The following is a 12,425-nucleotide window of genomic DNA, read 5'->3' on the forward strand; positions in this document are numbered from 1 at the left end:
AGAACGTGAAGAACCAGTGGCATCTACATCTGCAGAACGTGAAGAACCAGTGGCATCTACATCTGTAGAACGTGAAGAACCAGTGGCATCTACATCTGCAGAACGTGAAGAACCAGTGGAATCTACATCTGCAGAACGTGAAGAACCAGTGGCATCTACATCTGTAGAACGTGAAGAACCAGTAGAATCTACATCTGCAGAACGTGAAGAACCAGTGGCATCTACATCTGTAGAACGTGAAGAACCAGTGGCATCTACATCTGTAGAACGTGAAGAACCAGTGGAATCTACATCTGCAGAACGTGAAGAACCAGTGGCATCTACATCTGTAGAACGTGAAGAACCAGTGGCATCTACATCTGCACAACGTGAAGAACCAGTGGCATCTACATCTGCAGAACGTGAAGAACCAGTGGCATCTACATCTGCAGAACGTGAAGAACCAGTGGCATCTACATCTGCAGAACGTGAAGATCCAGTGGCATCTACATCTGCAGAACGTGAAGAACCAGTGGCATCTACATCTGCAGAACGTGAAGAACCAGTGGCATCTACATCTGCAGAACGTGAAGAACCAGTGGCATCTACATCTGCAGAACGTGAAGAACCAGTGGCATCTACACCTGCAGAACGTGAAGAACCAGTGGAATCTACATCGACAAAACATGAAGAACCAGTGGCATCTACATCTGCAGAACATGAAGGACCAGTGGCATCTACATCTGCAGAACGTGAAGAACCAGTGGAATCTACATCGACAAAACATGAAGAACCAGTGGCATCTACATCTGCAGAACGTGAAGAACCAGTGGCATCTACATCTGCAGAACGTGAAGAACCAGTGGCATCTACATCTGCAGAACATTAAGAACCAGTGGTATCTACGCCTATGCGAGATTATACAACTTTCAAAGTCATCCCCTGTGTTTAGTGTACATCCCGTACAACGTTTTTGGAATCGAGTTGGACTTACGCACATTCGACTTACGAACAGACCCCTGGAACCTAATCCGTTCGTAAGTAGAGGAGTCCCTGTACTCGGACTCCTCACTCCCCGTGGCTCCCCGTGGCTCAGCGTGGCTCAGCGTGGCTCAGCGTGGCTCTGCGTGGCTCCCCGTGGCTCAGTGTGGCTCAGCATGGCTCAGTGTGGCTCAGCGTGGCTCAGCGTGGCTCAGCATGGCTCAGCGTGGCTCAGCGTGGCTCAGCGTGGCTCGGTATGGCTCAGCGTGGCTCAGCGTGGCTCAGCGTGGCTCAGCATGGCTCGGCATGGCTCGGTATGGCTCAGCGTGGCTCAGCGTGGCTTAGTGTGGCTCAGCGTGGCTCAGCGTGGCTCAGTGTGGCTCAGCGTGGCTCAGCGTGGCTCAGCGTGGCTTAGTGTGGCTCAGCGTGGCTCAGCGTGGCTCAGCGTGGCTCAGTGTGGCTCAGCGTGGCTCAGCGTGGCTCAGTGTGGCTCAGCATGGCTCACCGGAGGATGGCGACCGAGTCGAAGAGTTTGGGCTGTGACCCCTCGGACACGGAGACCTCCACACCGGGAAGGGGTTCCGCCCCTGGGACACACGCACGCACACACACACATACATACACACATACACACACACACACGCACGCACACACACACATACATACACACATACACACACATACACACATACATACACACACACGCACGCACACACACACATACATACACATACACACATACAATACTTATACACATACACACATACACACACATACACACACACATACACACACACATACACACACACACACACATACACACACACACCAACAACAACCGCCATTCGCCACTAAGTGGCGGTGACGTCACCACGACGCTTGTGCCAGGCTAGGTGCACGTTGAGGCCACGTGAAGTGTCGAACGCCCGCTGGCAGGAGGTCATGGGGCAGACCCGGCAGGAGCCACGGGTCGACTGACTGAGATGAGTGGCCGATGCACCACCTGTGCCCCCCCTACTGTGCCAACATGCTGCGTTTTAGCCACCCGGGCTCCGCTCGTTGTTGTGAGCGTCGCTCCTCCGCCCTCCGTTGTTGTTGGAGGGCGACTGCCTCCAACTGCCCAGTAGCGTCCTTCACGAGCCTCCTCCACTGAGGCCGATCTTGACACCGCTGGTACCAGTCATCGGCAAGTCCACTCAGCTCCACGTCCTCCTGTACCACGTCACTCCATCTCTTCTCTAGCCCGTGCCGCGCCCGTTTAGCCCCCTCGATCCGGCCGAACAAAAGCTGTTTCGGCATGCGGTGGCTGGGCATGCGGCCTATGTGACTCACCCCACCCCCATCTCCACGCTCACCTCTCATCCACTGCACCTGTGCACGTGGCTTGGCATCCGTGGCCGTGCAGGTGAGCGTGACCTCGACCCCGGCGACCCAGGTCACGGAGTCGCTCCCCACGTGGTCCGAGATCACGGGACGCTGGGGTGGGACTGGTGCAGGGGTCGGAAGGGGGCGGTTACAGAGCCACCGTCACTGAGCACACAACGCGCGCTCTCAGATGCTATATACACTACACTATACACTACACTAAAATACACTACACTAGATGACAATAACAACACTATACACTACACTATACAATAATAACGATACTATAATATACTACACTATACAATACACTATACACTACACTGCAATGCACTACGCTAGACAATAATACACGATACTATAATACACTACACTATACACTACACTATACAATAATAACGATACTATAATATACTACACTATACACTACACTGCTATACACTACGCTAGAAAATAATACACGATACTATAATACACTACACTATACACTACACTATACACTACACTATACAATAATAACAATACTATAATACAATACACTATACACTACACTATACAATAATAACGATACTATAATACACTACACTATACACTACACTGCAATACACTACGCTAGACAATAATACACAAAACTATAATACACTACACTATACACTACACTGCAATACACTACACTAGACAATAATACACAATACTATAATACACTACACTATACACTACACTGCAATACACTACACTAGACAATAATACACAATACTATAATACACTACACTATACACTACACTGCAATACACTACACTAGACAATAATACACAATACTATAATACACTACACTATACACTACACTGCAATACACTACGCTAGACAATAATACACAATACTATAATACACTACACTATACACTACACTGCAACACACTACACTAGACAATAATACACAAAACTATAATACACTACACTATACACTACACTGCAATACACTACGCTAGACAATAATACACAATACTATAATACACTACACTATACACTACACTGCAACACACTACACTAGACAATAATACACAAAACTATAATACACTACACTATACACTACACTGCAATACACTACGCTAGACAATAATACACAATACTATAATACACTACACTATACACTACACTGCAACACACTACACTATACAATAATACACAATACTATAATACACTACACTATACAATAATAACGATACTATAATACACTACACTATACACTACACTGCAACACACTACACTATACAATAATACACAATACTATAATACACTACACTATACAATAATAACGATACTATAATACACTACACTATACACTACACTGCAATACACTACACTATACAATAATACACAATACTATAATACACTACACTATACAATAATAACAATACTATAATACACTACACTATACACTACACTGCAACACACTACGCTAGACAATAATACACAATACTATAATACACTACACTATACACTACACTATACACTACACTGCAACACACTACACTATACAATAATACACAATACTATAATACACTACACTATACAATAATAACGATACTATAATACACTACACTATACACTACACTGCAATACACTACACTAGACAATAATACACAATACTATAATACACTACACTATACACTACACTGCAATACACTACGCTAGACAATAATACACAAAACTATAATACACTACACTATACACTACACTGCAACACACTACACTAGACAATAATACACAATACTATAATACACTACACTATACACTACACTGCAACACACTACACTAGACAATAATACACGATACTATAATACACTACACTATACACTACACTGCAACACACTACACTAGACAATAATACACGATACTATAATACACTACACTATACACTACACTGCAATACACTACACTAGACAATAATACACAAAACTATAATACACTACACTATACACTACACTGCAATACACTACACTAGACAATAATACACAAAACTATAATACACTACACTATACACTACACTGCAACACACTACACTAGACACTAATACACAAAACTATAATACAATACACTATACACTACACTGCAACACACTACGCTAGACAATAATACACAAAACTATAATACACTACACTATACACTACACTGCAACACACTACACTAGACACTAATACACAAAACTATAATACACTACACTATACACTACACTGCAACACACTACACTAGACAATAATACACGATACTATAATACACTACACTATACACTACACTGCAATACACTACACTAGACAATAATACACAAAACTATAATACACTACACTATACACTACACTGCAACACACTACGCTAGACAATAATACACAATACTATAATACACTACACTATACACTACACTGCAACACACTACGCTAGACAATAATACACAATACTATAATACACTACACTATACACTACACTGCAATACACTACGCTAGACAATAATACACAATACTATAATACACTACACTATACACTACACTGCAATACACTACGCTAGACAATAATACACAATACTATAATACACTACACTATACACTACACTGCAATACACTACGCTAGACAATAATACACAATACTATAATACACTACACTATACACTACACTGCAACACACTACACTAGACAATAATACACGATACTATAATACACTACACTATACACTACACTGCAACACACTACACTAGACAATAATACACAATACTATAATACACTACACTATACACTACACTGCAATACACTACGCTAGACAATAATACACAATACTATAATACACTACACTATACACTACACTGCAATACACTACGCTAGACAATAATACACAATACTATAATACACTACACTATACACTACACTGCAACACACTACACTAGACAATAATACACGATACTATAATACACTACACTATACACTACACTGCAACACACTACACTAGACAATAATACACAATACTATAATACACTACACTATACACTACACTGCAACACACTACACTATACAATAATACACAATACTATAATACACTACACTATACACTACACTGCAACACACTACACTATACAATAATACACAATACTATAATACACTACACTATACACTACACTGCAATACACTACACTAGACAATAATACACAATACTATAATACACTACACTATACACTACACTGCAACACACTACACTATACAATAATACACAATACTATAATACACTACACTATACACTACACTGCAATACACTACACTAGACAATAATACACAAAACTATAATACACTACACTATACACTACACTGCAATACACTACACTAGACAATAATACACAAAACTATCATACACTACACTATACACTACACTGCAATACACTACACTAGACACTAATACACAAAACTATAATACACTACACTATACACTACACTGCAACACACTACGCTAGACAATAATACACAATACTATAATACACTACACTATACACTACACTGCAATACACTACACTAGACAATACACGATACTATAATACACTACACTATACACTACACTGCAATACACTACACTAGACAATAATACACGATACTATAATACACTACACTATACACTACACTGCAACACACTACACTAGACAATAATACACGATACTATAATACACTACACTATACACTACACTGCAATACACTACACTAGACAATAATACACAATACTATAATACACTACACTATACACTACACTGCAACACACTACGCTAGACAATAATACACAATACTATAATACACTACACTATACACTACACTGCAATACACTACACTAGACAATAATACACAATACTATAATACACTACACTATACACTACACTGCAACACACTACGCTAGACAATAATACACAATACTATAATACACTACACTATACACTACACTGCAATACACTACACTAGACAACAATACACAATACTATAATACACTACACTATACACTACACTATACACTACACTATACACTACACTAGACAATAATACACAATACTATAATACACTACACTATACACTACACTGCACACACTACACTAGACAATAATACACAAAACTATAATACAATACACTATACACTACACTGCAATACACTACACTAGACACTAATACACAAAACTATAATACACTACACTATACACTACACTGCAACACACTACACTAAACAATAATACACGATACTATAATACACTACACTATACACTACACTGCAACACACTACGCTAGACAATAATACACAAAACTATAATACACTACACTATACACTACACTGCAACACACTACACTAAACAATAATACACGATACTATAATACAATACACTATACACTACACTGCAATACACTACACTAGACACTACACTGCAACACACTACGCTAGACAATAATACACAATACTATAATACACTACACTATACACTACACTGCAACACACTACGCTAGACAATAATACACAATACTATAATACACTACACTATACACTACACTGCAACACACTACGCTAGACAATAATACACAATACTATAATACACTACACTATACACTACACTGCAACACACTACGCTAGACAATAATACACAAAACTATAATACACTACACTATACACTACACTATACACTACGCTATACAATAATACACAATACTATAATACACTATACACTACACTATACACTACACTGCAACACACTACGCTAGACAATAATACACAAAACTATAATACACTACACTATACACTACACTATACACTACGCTATACAATAATACACAATACTATAATACACTATACACTACACTATACACTACACTGCAACACACTACGCTAGACAATAAAACACAATACTATAATACACTACACTATACACTACACTGCAACACACTACGCTAGACAATAATACACAATACTATAATACACTACACTATACACTACACTGCAACACACTACGCTAGACAATAATACACAATACTATAATACACTACACTATACACTACACTGCAACACACTACGCTAGACAATAATACACGATACTATAATACACTACACTATACACTACACTGCAATACACTACACTAGACAATAATACACAATACTATAATACACTACACTATACACTACACTGCAATACACGACACTGTAATACACTATACACTACACTATGCACTACACTACAACACACTACGCAGTAGCTCAGAAGGTGGGGCCTTTACACCTGGTGAAACACAAAAACAAGAGTTCAAACACTGCCACATGGGGTCCCCATAAGGGCAGCAGTGGTTTTCAGTTGTTACAAAAATGTACAATGTTAATAACTACATAGCGTGTAGTGTATAGTGTAGTGTATAGTGTAGTGTATAGTGTAGTGTATAGTGTAGTGTATAGTGTAATGTAATAACTACACAGGGCATAGTGTATAGTGTAGTGTATGGTGTAGTATATGATGTAGTGTAATAGCTACATCGGGTATAGTGTAGTGTATAGTGTAGTGTATAGTGTAGTGTATAGTGTAGTGTATAGTGTAGTGTATAGTGTAGTGTAATAACTACACAGGGTATAGTGTATAGTGTAGTGTATGGTGTAGTATATGGTGTAGTGTAATAGCTACATCGGGTATAGTGTAGTGTATAGTGTAGTGTATAGTGTAGTGTAATGACTGCATAGTGTATAGTGTAGTGTAATAGCTACATAGGCTGTAGTGTATAGTGTAGTGTAACAACTACATGGGCTGTAGTGTATAGTGTAGTGTAACAACTACATGGGCTGTAGTGTATAGTGTAGTGTAATAACTACATGGGCTGTAGTGTATAGTGTAGTGTAACAACTACATAGGCTGTAGTGTATAGTGTAGTGTAACAACTACATGGGCTGTAGTGTATAGTGTAGTGTAACAACTACATGGGCTGTAGTGTATAGTGTAGTGTAACAACTACATGGGCTGTAGTGTATAGTGTAGTGTAACAACTACATGGGCTGTAGTGTATAGTGTAGTGTAACAACTACATGGGCTGTAGTGTATAGTGTAGTGTAACAACTACATGGGCTGTAGTGTATAGTGTAGTGTAACAACTACATGGGCTGTAGTGTATAGTGTAGTGTAACAACTACATGGGCTGTCGTGTATAGTGTAGTGTAATAGCTACATAGGCTGTAGTGTATAGTGTAGTGTAACAACTACATGGGCTGTAGTGTATAGTGTAGTGTAATAGCTACATAGGCTGTAGTGTATAGTGTAGTGTAACAACTACATAGGCTGTAGTGTATAGTGTAGTGTAACGACTACATAGGCTGTAGTGTATAGTGTAGTGTAACGACTACATAGGCTGTAGTGTATAGTGTAGTGTAATAACTAGTATATGGCTTGATGAAACAAAGTAAGTTGCAACTCATTTGTGTTTCCGATTATTTACTTCCATGTCTCGCACCTCCCCCCCCCAGGGAGAGGGAGAGGGGGGCACGAGCCAGACAGCCGAGCCGTGGGTGAGCCAGAGAGCCGTCTCACTCACTCAGCACGCTGAGCCACGCGGTTGGAGAGGCGATGGGATGGCTGGATGGGGATCGCCCCGCCTGGCACTGGAACCAGCCGTCATCCTCCAGCTCCACGCTCTCGATCTGGAGGTTAAACTGCCCTGGTGGGGGGGAGGGGGGGTGGTAGGAAGGGGGGGACGGGAGTCAGAGTTGTGTGTGTTAAGGTGTGTGTATATGTGTAGCTGTGTGTGTGTGTCGACCCGTGGCAACTGGGTTTTCAAGTTCATTTATTCAAGTTCAGGGGAGGGGGGGGGAGGGGGGGGGAGGAGGGGGGGAGGAGGGGGGAGGAGGGGGGGAGGAGGGGGGGGGATGAGGGGAGGAGGGGAGGAGGGGGGAGGAGGGGAGGAGGAGGAGGGGGGGGGTGGAGGAGGGGGGGTGGAGGAGGGGAGGTGGAGGAGGGAGACGGGGGGGGTGGGGTGGAGGAGGAGGAGGGAGGTGAAGTAGGTGGGTTGAATAGGGGTAGAGTGTAGTGGAGGTAGTGGAGGAGAATGCTGATGATGATGATCATCATCATCAGCCTGCCACGATGGAGCTGACCGCTGGCCTGCGTTCCCCCCATAGAGTATCGTGGGAAGCCCGGCATGTCTCGCTGCGGGCCCAGCAGGAGGCCGTCCTTGACCCACTGCACGACCCCGGACGCGGCCAGCACCTCGCAACGCAGGCTCGCCGTCGTGCCCTCCGGCACAGAGCTGTTTTCGGGTCGAACGCGGAACGTCTGTTGCCTGCACGAACCTTTAGGGAGAGAGAGGGAGGGGGGGTGGTGGTGGTGAGCCAGAGTTGAAAATAAATGTATTCGTAATTATATTGTTAGGTATAAAAATTTAATTAATAAAAGTAAAAATAAAAATCAGGACGTTTCGGAGGCAACACATCCCAGAGGTCGTAATCGGGTACTCAATACCCGTACCCTACCCGATACCCGGCCGGGTACGGGTAGGGTACGGGTACGGGTAGGCCGTGAGTCACTGGTGAGTCACCGTTTGTCACTCATTTCCCAACGTCTTGTCTCTTCTCACAATTCAAGTTCCTAGAATCAACCCACCCGCGCCTGCAACGTGGCTTCATCCCAGAGGTCGCAATCAGGTACCCGATACCCGTACCCTACCGGATACCTGGCCGGGTACGGGTAGCAGGGTATCGGGTACGGGTACCCGTTTGCGACCCTGGTGCAGCCGGGTACGGGTACGGGTAAGGAATCAAACCCGTTTGCGACCTCTAATCTCTCGCAAGGCGCATTATGGATGTATTTTGTTCTTTTTAGGTTACACCACGAGTGTGTCCTCTCTCATATTATATATAATGGTAGGTTTTTACCCTTTTAACTGGTACAAAACTGACACCTTTATTCAAGGCATCATGTTTGCAATGACCACAACACAAGTAGTCAAAAAAGCAAACAAAAAGAAGCAACTCTGATAAGGATATTAATATGCACTGTCCTTGAAGTTGATTGGCCCACACCTGAGACGGCTTTCTTTAGAGCCTAGTCCCCATTGGTGTAGGGCCAGATGACACCAATCAATACAGCTGTATCAATACAGCTGTATCAATACAGCTGTATCAATACAGCTGTATCAATACAGCTGTCGATAGCTGTATCAATACAGCTGTATCAATACAGCTGTATCAATACAGCTGTATCAATACAGCTGTATCAATACAGCTGTATCAATACAGCTGTATCAATACAGCTGTATCAATACAGCTGTATCAATACAGCTGTATCAATACAGCTGTATCAATACAGCTGTATCAATACAGCTGTATCAATACAGCTGTCGATAGCTGTATCAATACAGCTGTATCAATACAGCTGTATCAATACAGCTGTATCAATACAGCTGTCGATAGCTGTATCAATACAGCTGTATCAATACAGCTGTATCAATACAGCTGTATCAATACAGCTGTATCAATACAGCTGTATCAATACAGCTGTCGATAGCTGTATCAATACAGCTGTATCAATACAGCAGTATCAATACAGCTGTATCAATACAGCTGTATCAATACAGCTGTATCAATACAGCTGTATCAATACAGCTGTATCAATACAGCTGTATCAATACAGCTGTATCAATACAGCTGTATCAATACAGCTGTATCAATACAGCTGTATCAATACAGCTGTATCAATACAGCTGTATCGATACAGCTGTATCGATACAGCTGTATCGATACAGCTGTATCGATACAGCTGTATCAATACAGCTGTATCGATACAGCTGTATCAATACAGCTGTATCGATACAGCTGTATCAATACAGCTGTCGATAGCTGTATCAATACAGCTGTATCAATACAGCTGTATCAATACAGCTGTATCAATACAGCTGTATCAATACAGCTGTATCAATACAGCTGTATCAATACAGCTGTATCAATACAGCTGTATCAATACAGCTGTCGATAGCTGTATCAATACAGCTGTATCAATACAGCTGTATCGATACAGCTGTATCAATACAGCTGTATCAATACAGCTGTCGATAGCTGTATCAATACAGCTGTATCAATACAGCAGTATCAATACAGCTATATCAATACAGCTGTATCAATACAGGTGTATCAATACAGCTGTACCAATACAGCTGTATCAATACAGCTGTACCAATACAGCTGTATCAATACAGCTGTCGATAGCTGTACCAATACAGCTGTATCGATACAGCTATCGTGCTGTGACGGTTCCACCTGAAGACGGAAGCTTGTGTTGCCTCCGAAACGTCGTGATTTTTATTTTCTTTTTATTTTATTAATTTAAATTATTTTTACCTACCTGGTGACTTTACCGACAAAACCTAAGAATAGGGAAATGGAGTGTTCAGGCTCACACGGCGTACGGCCGTTTCAATACGGGCTTCGTAGGATGAACGTTGATATTTAAAAGGGGCACGGAGTGACCAGCAAGGGGGGGGGGGGGCAGTGAACGAACGAGTGAACGAGTGAACGAACGAACGAAGGAACGAGTGAACGAACGAGTGAACGAACGAGTGAACGAACGAGTGAACGAACGAATGAGTCAACGAACGAGTGAACGAACGAAGGAACGAAGTCAACGAAGTCAACGAAACGAACAAGTGAACGAACGAACGAGTGAACGAATGAGTGAATGAATGAGTGAACGAACGAATGAGTCAACGAACGAGTGAACGAACGAAGGAACGAACGAACGAGTCAACGAAACGAACGAAACGAGTGAACGAAACGAACGAACATCGATCGATGAAGTCGCCCGCTCACCCTGGTGCAGGGCGCAGAGCAGGGCGCAAAGCAAGGTTCGTGGAGCCATCCTCATCACCATCATCCTCATCATCATCTTCCTCATCATCATCAACATCATCATCATCCTCCCGTTGTCGCGCGCCCAGCGCTTGGAACGTCACCTGGGGGGGGGGGGGGGAAATAAACACAAACAAAAACAACGGCGACCTAAAAATGTAACTAATTATTTTGTCAAGGCGCATTTTTCTCCCCCTTCCAAACCAGCTTGAATAGACGCTCCAA

The 12,425-nt window shown here is 42.1% G+C and overlaps 1 protein-coding gene across 1 annotated transcript in view; it reads right to left on the reverse strand.

The window, feature by feature from the left end:
* Positions 1–12,223, reverse strand: part of NPHS1 (NPHS1 adhesion molecule, nephrin) — a 53,035-nt gene extending 40,812 nt beyond the window's left edge. The window contains 5 exon segments of the mRNA XM_078882977.1: positions 1,466–1,547; positions 2,316–2,447; positions 8,897–9,019; positions 9,456–9,650; positions 12,162–12,223. Coding sequence (XP_078739103.1) covers positions 1,466–1,547; positions 2,316–2,447; positions 8,897–9,019; positions 9,456–9,650; positions 12,162–12,222 — 593 coding nt within the window. The 5' untranslated portion in view covers position 12,223.
* Positions 12,224–12,425: the final 202 nt, after the last annotated feature.

Source organism: Lampetra fluviatilis, chromosome 68 (assembly GCF_964198595.1).
Source record: "Lampetra fluviatilis chromosome 68, kcLamFluv1.1, whole genome shotgun sequence".
Lineage (NCBI taxonomy): Eukaryota > Metazoa > Chordata > Hyperoartia > Petromyzontiformes > Petromyzontidae > Lampetra > Lampetra fluviatilis.